Source organism: Lycorma delicatula, chromosome 7, assembly GCF_047948215.1.
Source record: "Lycorma delicatula isolate Av1 chromosome 7, ASM4794821v1, whole genome shotgun sequence".
NCBI classification, from domain to species: domain Eukaryota; kingdom Metazoa; phylum Arthropoda; class Insecta; order Hemiptera; family Fulgoridae; genus Lycorma; species Lycorma delicatula.
Genome location: NC_134461.1, coordinates 117,129,702 through 117,147,187, shown reverse-complemented (window position 1 = coordinate 117,147,187; position 17,486 = coordinate 117,129,702). Strand labels below are relative to the sequence as shown.

The 17,486-nt window shown below is 28.9% G+C and overlaps 1 protein-coding gene across 1 annotated transcript in view; it reads right to left on the bottom strand.

Moving 5' to 3' along the window:
* Positions 1 to 17,486, bottom strand: part of SIDL (SIDL trafficking protein particle complex subunit 10) — an 88,259-nt gene that overhangs the window by 57,832 nt on the left and 12,941 nt on the right. The window contains exons 5-8 of the mRNA XM_075371789.1: positions 14,309 to 14,420; positions 12,541 to 12,728; positions 12,138 to 12,344; positions 8,648 to 8,836 (exon numbers count right to left, since the gene is read on the bottom strand). Of these exons, the coding sequence (XP_075227904.1) occupies positions 8,648 to 8,836; positions 12,138 to 12,344; positions 12,541 to 12,728; positions 14,309 to 14,420 (696 nt within the window). The remainder of the gene's footprint in view (positions 1 to 8,647; positions 8,837 to 12,137; positions 12,345 to 12,540; positions 12,729 to 14,308; positions 14,421 to 17,486) is intronic.

Below are 17,486 nucleotides of genomic sequence, written 5' to 3'. Positions count from 1 at the left end.
ACTTTCCCAAAATATGACTAGAATAACTATATTAAAGGAGAAAGTACGGTGACTGTGTCAAAACTGGGGCATAGGGTGCTTTGCAAATCATTAAGTTTTAGGCTCCAACTAGTCCATCTAGACCAAAAACATGGGTATGCATGTATGTATGTGCCTATGTGTGTCACACTGTCTTTGACCTTAATCACAGGATTAAAAAAATTGATTTTCATCAAATTTGGCTTAAATATTTCTTTATATGGGGCTTTATTATTATTAATTTCTTTCAAAATATGTTAAGAAGAATATCATGAAAAAACAATTTTGTTTTTTTTTCAGAGGCATTTTAGAGAAAACTTTATTCAAACAGATTTCTTACCTCCAATGGATATATGAATAATCCAAACAAACATTTTTCAAAAAATCAATCCCCACCTCTTAAAACTGAAATATATGGTTTTTTTTGCTCTATTTCTCTTTGGTCAAAACATTTTTAAAAGCATATAAAAATTTATTGATATAACTTACAGATTCATTTGAGGTCTCATTTCATAGGGAAACACATCAATTTTGTCACCCAACATTCACTTTGGTTCAATAGGTTTCCATTTGTAATGTAACATAAATCCCACCTGAAGTCGATTTCATTCCGTACTGTAGCCAGTAAGATAAAATCTGGGAAGCGAGGTGGCCATGCAATTGGACCTTCATGACCAATTCACCGACCTGGGAATCGAGAATCATGAAAATCTCAGACTTCTAGATGGTAGTAAGGTGGTGACACATCTTACTGACAGTAATGGTGTCCACCTTGGTCATCATTATCAACTAACTGAGGAATTAGAAAATTTTTAATCATGTTCAGATGATACTATTTACAATTACCTGCTGGAAGAATGAGCTGTATAATCTTCGTTTGCTTAGGGCATAAAAAACAATGACTTTAGGGCTGTCACAAATGTGCTGCAAAGTTTTATGAGGGGATTTGCTACCCCATCTTTGGTAGTTATTGATGTTCACCTTGCCACTGATGTGAAATGTTGACTCATCACTAAAAATTGCATTGTCCAAAAATGTATCGTCTGCAATTCCATCCATCATCTACACACAATACTGCAGCCAAGCAAATTTGTCATCATCTGTAATATGTTGAATCATGATTAGCTTATATGACTTCAAGTGTAATAGTTTAGTAATAAATGCCAAACAGTTGTTTGTGGAATGCCAGTCTCACGTGATACATGTCAAGTTGATTTCTTCGGATTAGTGCAAAGCTTTCTCCGAGGTGTTCCACAGCAGCTTCAGGGATAAATGGGCGTCCTGGTGATTTTGTATGTTTAATAGAACAACCTGTCTCAACAAAGGTTTGGTGTCAACAGTAAATTGTATGTCTACTAGGAGGCTCCCTACCTTACTCTCAACGAAAATTACACTGAACTGCAATTGCTGACTGCAAATCGTGAAACAAAAACACACAGCAAGCACGTTCTGCATCAATAAATATATTTATTTTTAATAACACTGGTAACAGCCCTGGTGACCAAATTCGGTATTAATGAACTACACAATTCAAAACTTGATGTGTTTTTGCTATGAAATGAGACCTCAACTGAATCTGTAAGTTATCTAAATAAATTATTATATATTTTTAAATTTGTGGCCTTTTTGAATTACTCAATACTTTATACATAAATCTATAATTAATGTCTACAATTTTTTTAAAATTATAAACTGTGGATGTAAAATGCAGAAACGTTTTTGAAAATTTTCTTTTTCTTATTTTTAGTCTCTACTGAAAGAGGAGTTAGACTAAGGGAAAACTTTACTGAACTAAATTTGTTAAGCTTATCTTATTCATGAACTTAATTTATATATGACTATTTTTAGAAAATGTTTCTTACAATTTATTTCCTACCTTTAAAAAATGAATATATCCTGTTTTTTTTTTTGGCTCACTTCTTTAATTTTTAACATTAAAGAAATTTGTGTTAGTTTTGGTTAGTTTTTAAAAAAAATTTAAGTAGTTTTGGCCCCTGTAATATACCCTGGACTCAAAATAAGAAGCAATTTTTTTATTACTATCATAAATGTTATACTTTATTTTTTAAATATTTTTAAACAATTCTTTTTCAAAAAAAATTTTTTGTTAAGGATAACTACTTCAGAGGGATAACCTTCTAATTACTTCTAATTAACTAATTAGAAGGATAACCTTCTAAAAAAAAATAGTAAATAGTTACCAGAGTAAGGAAGCTCCCAAAACAATTTTTTTTATTTGAAATTTAGAAATTTTGATGTTTAATCTTATTTTGGTAATCATTATAATCAATAAAAAATTCCCATTGATATAGAGACTCTAAAATGTCTAAACATTTAGAAATTTTGTTTGCACCATATACTTTAATATTTATTATGAGGGAAAAAAAATATTTTTATTGATTGAATTGCAAAGACTTTTTAGCAAAGCCAGATAAAAGCTGTGCAAGTTACTCCATGACTTGACCAGTGTAGCCAAGTAAAGCATGCAATACTTTCCCAGCTTAATGCTAATTTGTGAACACAATGACCTGAACTTACTCTTTAAAATGTTGTGACATAACAAAGTTTTTGAAACAAATAGCATAGTGTACTCCCACTGAATGCTATGATCTATTCCAAAAATTACAAGCTTAAAAATATGTAATTTGATTAACAAATCAATAATATTAAAATTCAGCTTTTAGCATTTCATCATGTATTAAAATTAAAAAAACAATAATCATTCTGAAATATTATATTTGACATTTATAACTTTATCAGAAAAATATTAATTCTATACTTTTACTTGGTTTTAAAGTTTAAAATTTTTGGTTTTACTTGGTTTTAAAGCCCCTAATAATAGTTATGTCCCTAACATAGTATATAAGCAAATAAACAATTCTAGGAAAAAATTACAAATATATGCAAATAGTAATAACAATATTTTTTAAATACCAATTTTATCATGAAAAGGCATTTCATCACATCTATTAGAAAAAAATAAAAATAAAAATTAACATGAATACTCACTCACTGAAATTCATTTCACAGAATGAGTCATCTATACTACTATATAAGGAGGAACAGGTTTTGTTGGTTCAGGATAAATAAAAAAAACTACCTGATCTATCGCAACCAAATTTTTATTCATGTTTCTTGGCATAAGTGAGGAAGTTTTTAGACACATCTTGAAAAATTAAAAAAAAAAGACAAAATATATATATATCTTTAATTTAGTAAAATCAATTCTTTATTGTCCATGTCTTCCTCTGTACTAATTGATTAAAAGGAAAAAAAATTCAGCACAATCCACCACAGTACATAATCAAACAAGATATCTTACCTCATGTTATTATTTTTCTTTTTTCATTTATACACCAATAGTGCCTTCAAAGAATTCCTTATCATTAGTTGGTTAAAATAAAAAACTTTTTCATTTTTAAAAACATAAAAATCATATATTAAAATATTGTTTCATGTATAATATATATGTTCTGCAGTCAATAAAAAAATTAAAATGAAAAATTCTTTAACTTATTAGACATGTTTGCAGCCAGCCATTAAATATAGCACTGGATTAATATAATATAAATTTTACCTGAAATTGACAAAAGTGTTGCTATCTACAGCTTTGATAAGAAAATCATTATCAAACTATGCATGCAGATTGATCAAGGTGAATTTCTGTTTGTATTCATATATATGATATTTTTCTAAAATGTCCAATTTTAATTATTATTATCATTTGTAATATAATAATTTAATGTAGACTGTGATTTAATTTAAATCTAGTGACTGCACAAGAAATTTCAAGTATATGTGATAATAATGACCTTGTAAATCTAACGAATGTTGATTTTAATGATAATGAAAAGTTAATGACTGCTAATGTTTTTTAAATTTAATTTACCAGTAATAATAAGAGTAAAATTATTAAAAAATATTGCTATTGATTCTGAGTTTAATATTAATAGGATCAACCATACTGACAAAGATAAAGAAAGACTACGTAATACTATTGTTAATAATACCTGTAAAATTAAGTATTATATATATATATATATAAATAAGAAAACACTTTTTAATAACAGAAGAATTTATAATTTATTAGATAAATTAAAGGAAAATAACTGTATTACACTAAAGACAGATAAAACAAATACACAAATCACTATGTTAATTGAAGAATATAATAATTTAATGGAAAAGTATATAATTGATAATAATTTTAAACAAATAAAAGACCCAACAAATAAATTTTTAAAGATTACAAAAAGTTTAATTACAAAATATAAAGCAATTTTTGATGATAATAAATTGTGGTATCACCCTAGGTTATATCCATTTAAATCATTTAAACTTACTGGTCTTCCTAAAATACATAAACAAGGTAACCTAATGCGTCCGTTAATTAATTTAAAATCTGCACCAAATATAATTTAAATATAATATAAGAAATGGGTATGATTTTGTTAACAAATTAAAAAAATTTAACGATAAATGAAAATACTAAAATGATAAGTTATGACATAACCAACATGTACTCTAATATTCCTACAGATCATACAATTTGTATAATAAAAAATAAATTAAAAAATAATAATGAGGACACAAAATTTATTGATAATATTCTTACCATTACAGAAACATATGCCAACTGAATTATTTTGAATTTAATAAGTATGTTATACACAAGATAATACTTTACCGATGGGGTTTCCTTTATCAGACATTATGTCCGAAATTTATTGGTAAGAATTCCAAAATAGAATATTTATAATATTACTGATATACACAAAATTCTAATATGGGTTCGATATGTTGATGACATTTTGGTAATCTTTGACCCTGTAATAAATGACAGACATCTTATAATATTGAAAAAATTGAATTCTTATTATGATAATTTAAAATTTACATTTGATACAGACAAATGCAGAACAATAAGATTTTTATGTCAGTATTGTAATCGATAAAGGGAAAAAAATTATAATATAAGAGAAAACCAACAGCAAGTAAATTATTAACAGAGGACTGAATCATCCTTGGTCATACAAAGTTAATATATTCACAAACAAGTTAAATAGAGCGATACTTTACACACAGGACAACAGGGAAAGATTAGATACAGAAATAAATATTACAAAAAGTATTGCAGTAAAAAATGGATATAACACCTCATTAATTGATAATATTTATAGAAAACAAAATTAAGATCTAGTAATGTTACAACACTGATGTCTATAAATAATACACACAGCATTGATAATGTCTATATAAAATACTCTTACACTAATAATATTATTGAAAATTTAATGTTTATAACGATGAAAAATATAAACCAGCATATAAGCCAAACAATCATATAATAAGACATTTAAAAAACCATTATGATATTAATAGTTTATGTGGTATCTATAAAATAATATGCAATAACTGCGAAAAAAATTATTTTGGGAAAACTAATAGATCATTTAGAGCAAGATTTGCAGAACATTTTAGATAAAAAACAATAAAGTAAGATTCTCTAATGTTGCCGATCATCTAATAGAGAATAAACATTCCATTACTGACCTAAAAACTAATTTGAAAATAATTGAAATCACAAATGATAATAATAATAAAAAATTGGGCATTTTAGAAAAATATCATATATACAAAACAAATGGAAATTCAGCTTGATCAATCTGCAGACAGAGTATGATGATTCTCTTATCAAAGCTGCTGTGGATAGCAACACTATATATAGATGCTATAGATACTATACTATAGATAAATATCTATATTATAGATGCTACAGATAGTAACACTTTTGTCAATGTCAGGTAAAATTGGTGTAATTTTGAGTTTAAAAATGAAAAAACTTTTAATTTTAACCAACTGATGATGAGGAATTCCTCAAAAGCGCTATTGATATATAGATGAAAAAATAAAAATAATAAGATAAGGTAAGAAATCTTATTTGATTCTGTACTGTAGTGGATTGTGCTGAATTTTGATTTTGCTTTTAATCCAGGATCACTCGCGTGTTAGATTTTATCTAACATTGGTGTATACCTGAATAAAACTAGATATTTTCTCAAAACGCAATTTATAATGGCAACAAATTTTTTATTGTTTTAAAAAATGAAAAATTGGCTATATCTTACAGTACTTAATCTATAAATATAAATTAAATAGTATACTAAAAATTTATTAAATTTGAAACTTCAAAGAACATTTCTAAATAACGTATTGTATATTTAAATATTTAATTCATCGACCGAATCATTATTGCAACATTTTATGAATTTATTTGAATGTTTGTTTTTTATTTCATTCATTTTCTACATGGTCATTACACTGGGAACAAGTCAGAACAGTCTTTGATGTGTGTTCTTTACATATAAGGGATAAACAGCTGCTACATTGACTTTGTGTAAATCGGTTTTTGCAAATAAGGCAGTAGACACAGCATGGCCTCCAATGTAGTCACTGAGGGTTTGGTGGCAGTGGTGGGGGAAGTTGTGCTACCTACTGTATTTTTTGCTTGAGACTCACATGAAGGTTTAGGATGGCTGCCCTTCTCACAAGGTGTGGCTGCACCAGGGATTTTGCCAGCTGGGTGGGGTAACTCCTTGACACGGCTTGTTGTGTGTTTGATCTAAACACTATATCAGAGTTTATAGGACCAATATTCAACAGGGAAAAGAGTTAGAGGCCATCAGTTACTGAATCTAGAAACATCATACTCACTTTTCAAGCGATCCACAACGTCTACACCCCCTTTGTAGTTATAAAATGTTATAATTTCTGGTTTCACATCTCCTGAAGTTACATCAATGGCATCATTTTATGCACTGTTGAAAGTAGGAAAATGTTTTTGCTTTTCTTGGGGACATATGAAATCAGTAGGCATTTGTTGGTATGTTTTCTAAATGTAAACATACAGCTTTTCTGAGGACGATCCTTAATAATAGTGAGTTCAATCAGGATTTGAGGTTTGTTCTTGTGAATCGCAGGTACAATAGTCAGTCTATGATTTAGAAATAAATCGTTTGCAAGAAGAACATTAGTAATATAGTTGTCCAAAGTTACACAAAATTTACAGCCACCATGAAATGCGTACAGTATTTTGTCTGTGTTTTCTTCCTGATGTTCAGGCTCAGCATCAATGTCAGAAAAAACTTCTGGTAACTCAACAGCAACTTCTGCTTCATCATGTCTCACCTTGTGTGGACTCAACCTTTTCCAAGCATGCCAGAATATGAAAGTCATTATCCTGTTCAATCATTCTTATGTGAAAACCGAACCATCGGATTGCAAAATACTCAATAAAATAAATAAAAAATATATAAATAAAAAATTAATATAAATAGAAAATAAATACTCAATAAAACTATGTCACAAATTGTAAAAGTCACCAGAAAACTTCTACGTAATTACTCGCGTGTTAGATATTTTCTAACAACTAGACTGATGGGATCATTTGCGCGTTAAGATTCTAATTAATAGACTATGCATACCTCACTCCTCACTTTCAGGACCCCACCCAAAGGTCCTACACTTCAATGTCCAACATCAACACTTGCGTAAAAATGTCCTGCCGAGGCAATGACGAAGTTTCAGGTTCATACTTAATGTAAAAGTCTTTATTACAGAAAGTATCCAAAATGTTAGATTTTATCTAACGCGCGAGTGATCCTAGATTAATATATATATATTTATGTATTAGTGGAAATTTGCCGGTTGAAGACAAACTTTAATGAATTGTGGACTGTAAGTGTCTTATCACTGTTTGAGGTGGGTTTAAACTGAATGATTATGAATATCTAAAAACCAATTTCTAGATTTTCTGATATTCCGAGTTTCAAGGGTTAAGATGGACTTTTGAATTTTTTTGAAATACTGTTATTTTTTTATTTCTTGGTAACAAATGAAGAAACAACCTGATTTTTGGTAGTTTAATCTTTGTCAATAAACCAATTTCTAGATTTTCCAAATTAGACCTTGAAAGGGGCTGAAGGAAGATAAAAACAATTTTGAAAAATCATTGCAAATTGAAAAAACAATTGCTAATTAGATCAATGTAATTGTGTAAAACTTCTCCAAGCTATTACTAAGTTGGCAATATTTTATAGAGTATAAAAAAGTATGAATGTTGAGAAACATTGAGGCCTATAGTGAGGTATAACAATAGAACCGACATTATAGAAAAAAAATATATATATATATGATAATTGGTGTAATTTGGAACAAGCTCTTATTATAAAACTTATGTAATCTTATCACAAATAAAAAAAATCTCTAATTTATAAAGTTAGTTGTATTAATTTTAAATTAATTTATTTTCAAAACAAAAAAATACAAACTAATCCTAATGTTCGAAGTGGAAGGTTTTTCTCTTACTCAGCCTTAAATATTAATGCAAAATAAGTAAAAAAATTATCTAAAAATTACTTAATGCTAAAATGATCTAGAAAAAGTCAATGAAATGACAGTCAAAACAAATATATAGAATATTATTATTGGAAAGAAAATTTAAGATTAATATAAATCAATTTTGAGAAATCAAAGCAACACAGAAAATAAAAAATGAGATCACAACATGCAATGTGGTTACAACCATAAAATAAAAACATATATTTATTCTTACAATTTTAATACATACCAAATACTGCTTTTTAAATGCTTCTTTGGATGAAAGTGCTTCTTTAAGGTGATCAGTGGGAGAAGGTGCAGTCGGATGAGTAGCTGGAGCATCACCAATGCCAGCAGAAAGTAGCACTACTGTGTGAAGTTGTTCACTAGTTGTTTCACAGCCAGGCATTAAACCACACAGCTCACCCAGTTCACCAAGCTTATAAATATAAAAAGTAATTAAGTGCAATTCCATATAAAAACATCTAGGACAGTGGTGGTGAACCTATGATCTGCGGGTCAGAACTGACCCATGAAGGTTTAAATGAACCACGCTTTGATTTTTATAAACTTATTTCTTAGAAAAATAAGTTTGTTCTATTTTATAAAAGAGAGAACAGACAATTGAAAATATTTTAAAAAAATAAGTATAAATATCTAATGTCGAATTTATAAAAAAAAAAATATTTACAAGTGGATGTTGGCTAACCGATATTCTATATAACTGCATCTGTAAATGACTCATGACAGTCGGTCATAAACTTGGGGCATATATTCGTTGCATCGTAGAATGGGAATGTATCAGCTTGCAGTGTTGAACTAATTGGCAGACGCATCTAGAAATGTTTAATACTTTAAATTTATTATTATTAGATTTTCTCCTCTACTTATGTATGTGTATGTATATCAAGTATATTAATAAGAAATTTCTTCTAAAATTATTGTATTCCAAACACAAATATTTTTAGTTATAGTCTTATAATTGTCTTTATTTTTTATAATTTTTAAAAATAATTTCCACCACACATTACACTTCTCCATCCTTCAAAAATAATCTTCAAAAAAACCCTGCCATACCATGTTTAGTTGGAGGTCTGGGTACACTATCATCCCAAGCCCTTAGGAGGTCATCATTGCTCGTAAAATGCCTCCCTTTCAGTCTGTTCTTCACCTGGGGGAATAGCATGAAATCATATGGAACGAGTTCAGGTCTGAATGTAGAATGCTTTAAAAGTTTTATTCCACTACTGGCCAAAGACTCAGAGCAAACGTTGGAGCAGTGTGCTGAAGTGATATCGTGGTGAAGAAATTGTGTGTCCATCCTTGAGTTAAGGTACAGCTTCTTGAGAGCTTCACAACTTTAGGAAAACATTCCTCGGTATAACCCTTCTGAGTAGCTGTCTTCTGAGTTTCCAATACAACTTAAACTCCTCTCACACTAAAAAATACAGCCACCATTCTCTTCTTCACTGATCTGTATCTTCAAAATTGACACTTTGTTCTGAGCCTTGGTTAGGATGTCATAACAGTATAGCCATGTTTCATCACCTGTCAAAATACTGTTCACATGGGAAGATTTCTCATTTTCAAACATTTTCAGCATTTCATGGCACCATGAAACATGACACGCCACCTGTTCAATGATCAAGTTATATGGCACCCAAAGGATATAAAGCTTTCTAACTTGAAGGTGATCTCACAAAACATCATGAACATTAGTGCCCAAGGACACTTCTATTTCGTGGTAGATCATAGGACTGTGTCTAAAGCATTTTTCATATTGCCGTAATGTTTCCCTCAATCACAGATGAAGATAGTCGACCTGAACTTGAAGCATCCTCTAGGTCAAAATTTCTTGTTTCAAACTCACAGTACCACCAAAATATGTTTGTATGATGAGTATAATCCTCTCCAAGCACAGGAGTCATTTCCTCAACAAATTGATCAATACTTAACCCATGTGCAAAATTGCCTGGTATACAGTTTTACAGTTTTTACAGTAGATAGTTACAGTATACAGTTTTTTTGAGCATCCCTACCACTTTTCACTAACAGCTAAAAGCAAATGACACTGAAAACATGATTAGAGCAGCTACAGTGCAGCTTAAAACCTGTTTAAACATGCAGTAACTTGTAACTGCTTGTGATTATCTGTTCCATTGTATTGCAAAACTTTCCTAATACCCATTGTATAGAATATTATGGAAAATTATAATTATTATGGAATATTATTATGGAACTGGGAAGGGAGCAGGTATTTTTACTATCCACATAAAAACTAGGATTAATGAAGGATTTTGTTAAAGCATTAGATAAAGACAGGGGATATAATGTTTAACTAAGGTTTTTCTACAATGAACTGATGGTAAATTAAAAAAGGGAACATTCACTGGGTGTGAGATCAAAAAATTAATACAGGACAATATATTTGATAGCACACTGAATCTTATTACCGGATTATGGATGTTATTTAAAGATATTCAAGTTTTCTGGAAACAAAAAAAAAACTGAAAATTAAACCACCCTAAAAAAACAGTGATCTATTAATAAACACTTAAGTACACATATTTAGTTTGCTTAAATTTAGTAACTGAAAATTAATTTTTTTCTTTCTCATCCTTACTTCTTCCCCCCAAATTTCACAAGTATGAAGATCATGGAGAAAAGTTCTATAAAGATATATTACGAATTTAACAGTGTTACTGAGGCAGATGGGATGAGTCTATTAAGAGTAGCTACAATTGGTTTTCATAAACAGACAACTTCTTGGTGCATAAAATAAAAAAATAATTTCTGGAAAATAAAGGATAAATTTACATTTTATTTATTTATGCCACTTCAGAAACAATAGCTGATACAAACAAATACCTAAAAAATTATTATGAAGAATAACACAACTCATTCAACACTGATCATAGAATGATAGAGAAAAACTGATTTGATTTTAAGATTCAACATAAAGAAAAGATTTAAGTTCTAAATTACATTTCAGTTCCAGAATTTTTCTTTTTAATTTTTATAGATCAGTGTAATTATATAAAAGTCGTCTCATTAAGTTTATGTCAAATAACCAGATTCCAATGAATTTGGTATTTATATTAAATCCAACTCACACCTGCATCCTTTACTAGTACTAAACATAGGTCCTGAACCTACAATTGGTTTATCAGATCAAGTTTCTTTAGGAAGCCTAGTTTTTTTTGGGGGGATAGGTCTAATTCACAACTTTCCAAAGATAGAGAAATAAGTGAAAATATGTGAATCGGGTATAACATGATAAAAAAAGCTGTACAGAAAGTTTTTTCTTAAATATTGTATTACTCTATTAATTTATCAATATAGAAACTACTCCATAACATATAAAATGATGAAGAATATTACTTTTATTTACATAGTTCCATACAGAATGTTCTTACGTGGTTGGCCGTTCATGTGCCTTGTCAATCAGCAGTACAAATATCAAATAATAAAAAACAAGTTACTATAAACATTTTTAAGAAATAAGATATGTAGAATAATGATAATTACCTAAAAGAAGATAAACAATATCAGATGACAAAAAACAGGAATAGAGAATATACAAGAGTCAAGCACCTACCCAAAAGCATACCTTATGATGCTTTCTTCATATAAAATGAATGATACAAAGATCCCACACTTTTTCTTAAAGAAACAGTTTTCTCATTTTACACTTATTTCTACAGAAGTTATTTTTTACATATATGATCATCTAAATGTACCTTATCTCTAGCATATGCCCACAATGCAGCTGTATATAGTGAATAAGCTTCAACCTGACCGCTGTCATTATATTTTTCACAAGTTTGTAAAACTTCTCTGCAACAAAGGAATACCCAACAAGCTACAGCACCAGGAGGCCTTTGCACTTCTAGGATATTTAATTCATTAATACAATTGTGTAAAAATTGTAATGTCCTTTGTGCTACCTGAAAAAAAAATAGAATTTACAAATTAGTATTATTTGATAAGTTAGAATTATCAAATTACCATATAATTACAAATTCAAGACAAAGTTATCGGCCTGAAACCTGGTACTGAAATTATGTATTACTGTTACCAGATTATTATTATTATTATTACTAACACGTAAGTTTATATCAAGAGCTTTACTCTATAACTTACCTCCCATGGTTTAAAAGAGAATAATAACATTGAACACTGTCTAGAAAAAAGGTAACTTCGAAATTGCAAAAGTGAAATAGAATTGTTTTGTATAAGTTGTCTTAATTCTTTATTAACTGTATGACTCAATGTTAAACCCGGCCAACTTTCCAAAGGTCCCTGGAAACCTGCTAGCCACTCTGGAGTTTCTGATAACAAACAAAATAAATTAATTTACACCTTGCCATTATAATAAATAACATATAATTAAAACTAAAGATTATATCCCTGTTATCAGATAGAACACTGAGATTGGTGCATGTAAGAATTGTTTTCATAGTAGCTAATCATATAAAGTAAGGAGATAAAAAAAAATCAGCACATCTGAAAGTGCTTTCATAGCCAATTTTCATATTAAGAATCAGTTTAACAATGTAAACCTGAAATTACAGAAGCGGCCAATAAATAGAATTTATTTAAATTCCAATTTATATCCTTTTTGATTAAAAAATATAACACCAGATATCAGAAAAAGTTACCACCCTCTTGACATATGGTTCACTTGCAATAGTGATCTGGAATTATGGAAGTTGGTAAGCTATAGTGTTTGTAAAATCTAAAGGTAGGTCCTTACTACAAGCTGCCTCTACTTGCCTCCTCTACCCCACTCCTATAACTCAACATGTGGAACAAATTAATTTTACGTTTATTATATTAAGTTCGTTGGGACTTAATAATATCTTTGCAGTACACTTTATTTATTTATGTATTTTTTGTACAATTTAATATTTTTATTTTATAGTTTTGTAGGCCTGCACAGCTCAAAATAATATTAGTTATTGGTGCATTTGTGCTATTTATAAATAATTTTCATAAATAATTACTATATGTAAAAGAATATCATAACATTATAGCCTATAATAAATAAAAAAAAATAATTTCATATACTTTTGTATTGTGTCATTGTTACTGCTTTTTTACAGCAAAACTTTAGTTTAACATACTTGAAAAAAAAAAACATTCTTTCAAGAAATAAATAAATTTCTTCATATACATCTTGAACAAAATATTAGGAATAGGTAATTTTATTTGTAATAACAAATTATCATAACATATTTTGTTACTGAAATACTGATGTCATAATTAGATATGGTGCAAGCTATTGATAAGACTTTTGGAATATACGACTTTGGCTGCGGGTGTGAGAAGTAGCTAAGTGATGTTAAGAGCAGCAGAGGGAAAGCCATAGCATACTATGGACCAACCTTCAGATATTACAATTTCTATAATACTAATTCTTGTTTTATAGTTGTGCATAAAGTAAATTTAAGTGTAGGATACAAGTAACAGAGTAATTTAAATTATTTATAAATGTTAATTATATTATCAAAACTCTTTTTTAGAAATCACTGAACTTGTATACTCAGTAATTTGATGGTTAAATATTAGTTAAAAATAAACCTTAATTTTTTTATTTGTCTCAATCATAAATCATTACATACAAACGTGTAAATCAATACATACATTGAAGAGTAAAAACAAATAAGTAACTAGGTATAGCAATTGTAAAACAGGCACAACAATCACAGAAAACATTTAATATAGCAATGTCAGTTGCACAATGCAATCCTACCATGTACCTGGTCCAAAATGGTCATTAACAAATGGATTTGAAAGCTAGTACTGAGCACTATCAATAATTCAATGAAGTAATGATTTTACAAACTTTTAAAAGAAATAATATATATAACGAAATACATTTAATAAAACTAATTGAACTTTTATTTACCACCAAGATTTGAATTCAGAACAAACTGTGTGAACAATGCATCTAATTCATCATATTGGACTAAAGCTTCTTCATAAACGCCAAGCATTTCTAAAACAAAAGCTAACTCTTCCTAAATCAAACAAATAGAATAAACCAATAAATATAAATTAAAGTAATTACTTTATAAAATTAGATTAACAAAATTAATTATACATTCTATACAAATAAATACAGACCATATAATAAATAAATGTTCAAAAGAAATTATTACATCCCTTGTACTATTAGTGGTCCCTTACTGACCACACTGTTGTTATGAAGAAATTACAATACACTGATAGTTTTTATAAATTGAACAGCCTTTAATATTTATTCATCATCATAATTTTTACAAGCATGAGTGTTTAATGTACATAACGGGCAGAACCCTGACTGGCTAAACATCTCCTGATCACGATGGGAAAATGTAAGTAACCAAATAGTGTGGGTGAAACTGCGACGGGGATGCTAATGTATATACACGTGCGCACACACATATACATACCATTATACAGTTTTGTGTGTAAGACTAAACGTGATGTGGATAATTTTCATTCCCTGATGATGCTAATACACTGATACGGTGAAACATGTAGCAAAAAATATTCCTATGACAAATTTATGGTAAGACAGTAATGGAAATTATATACATGTATTTTTGGTAAAAAATATATATAAACATAAAAAGAAACATTCACTATGAAATTTGATGACTTCTGTAAGCAGACTTTTAGAAAAAAATAGTTTACTGTTTATTATTCATTATACACGTATAACCTTATTATGCTTTAAAAAAAACAAATAAATAAAAAATTTCAGGTAAATTCAGACCTGTATGGATATAACATAAGAATAAAAGCTATCGTATGTTAATGGTAAGTTTATAGTAAAGTATAATAATATTATTTTATTTTTAATGATTCTGATAAAATAATGGCAGTTTATTTTAATATGACTTTTAACTTAAATTAATTATTAAATTCAATTTATAATACCTTTTATCCAGTTATTGTCAAATTTTAATAGTTCATTTATTACACTTTCAGTATTATATTTTATAAAGTATAATTTTTCAAGAGTATGACATAAATTAATTATTACTTTTAATATTCTTTTAACTATTTAAAAAAAAAAAAATTAGTTGTATTAAAATATATTCTTCACAAATAATTAGATATTCTGTTTATTATACTTAAATGTTTCTGATAACATTATTAAATATTTCTATTGGTCACACCTGCATAAAATTGATTACAGTTTGTTTTTTATACTCTACTTTATTAACACTTGCTGTGTTATAAACAAATTATTGGATATATTTTTATTACCAGTTTTATAAGCTATTTTATAACTGGTTAGGTATATTTATAAAAAAATATCATTACTGTTTTTATAAGTTATAGGTAATGTCACTAATGGTTTTGATGCCATGTAAATCCTTAGAACCTTATGGTAGCTCTGTAAATGACCATTTTGAGGTTTTTGGGGTGATGACACTGAAAAGAGCCATTTGTGTATTTTGCAAGGTAGCCCTGATGAGAAGGGCTGTTGGGTCTGAAAACTGGTCTCCAGTGATGCTGGATCGGCTGTAGTTGGGAAGTTGCAGCTTGTCCATTGGAACTGGACCGAACATTCCCTCAACGACAGTTGGGTCCCAACTACCTCATGACAGTGATGGCCCCCAGAGCCCTGCAGTTATCCCGTGCCAGGAAGGTAGCATCCACATCCAGTTGTTCTCTCGATGGGCCAGACAGGCCTACTGCTCTGGCAGGGATGTTGGCATTCGCCAGGAGGTCCCAATTTGGGCCAGCTAGGGTACTTCTTCTTTCATCCATCTTCTTCTTTTTCTTTTCCAGGTGGTGGTCGGCGACAGAATGCTTTCACTGTGAGTCATTGGTCTTTTATAGGTGCCTGAGAGGGGGTGGGGCCACAGCGCCACTGAAGTGAAGAGAGTTGTGAGGTCAGTTTGCTTGGTGAGGAGGAACATGTGTACAGGCATGTAGGTGGACTGCAAATCCTCCCAATATCTATCGGCTAGTGTCGTACTCACCGATAATGAGCACAGCATGTGGTAACAGCATATAGTTTTTACTTAAGGTTTTAGTATACTAAATTCATCTATTTTATTACACTATTTGAATCAAATAATTTTAATATAATAATTAAACTTTAATTAGTAATTACTTCACCTGATGATGTAGCAACTGCTATAAAAATGCTTGTGAGAATAGATAAAAAAAAATGAATAATTGAACAAAAAATTAATACTTATTGTTGAAAAACAATGTGTCATTATTAAAAAAAATAATAATTTTAATATTCATATTATCAAAAACCACTTCCACAAAACTGATTCAGATCTGCATATTGACAGTTGTTTATTTTAATAGGTTTCCTTCCTGTTCCAAGCAGCATAATAGAAATTTTACAAAATCTTTGAAAGCATTTCTACTTGAAAGGACTTTGTATTCCTTACAGAAATAAATAAATAAAAAAAAAATTCTTCAATAATAGTAATAATAATAAGTTTATGTACTTTATATCTCATAAGCGTATTTTATAAAAATCAATCGCAACTAAAATGGAAAATTTATAAGTGATTTAATATTATAATGTTAAACATATTATTATTACTGTTGAATGGTATATCAGACGATAATAATAAATTTTATTGCACTGTTTTATATGACTGCATCCTGTCACATGTTTTTAATGAATATTTTATTATTATTATTATTATTAATAAATACGCATCAAAATATATTTGTTGAGAAGTTGGAATACATTGTCTTCCTTATTTAAACAATCTTGGATGTAAACAATGTAGGTTCCACAAGAAATAAACACATTACGAAGAAGTCCTCTATAATTAAAATACTATCAACTACACTTCTCTTTGCAATATTACAATGTCTTTCATTCATGAACAACATACCACGTTCTACTACCACATTTTAGATGTAGGTTTTTACTTTGGTAATTGATGATTATGGTGTCTTGTAAGCACAATATGGCATCTATATACAAGCACAATATATTGTGCTTGTACACAGTGTAATGTCAAAAAATTACAAATTTATTCAAATATTATTGCTTTATTCAATTATTTACTAAAGATACCTGTATATTTAGTCATTTACACTTAATTTTTTTTTTT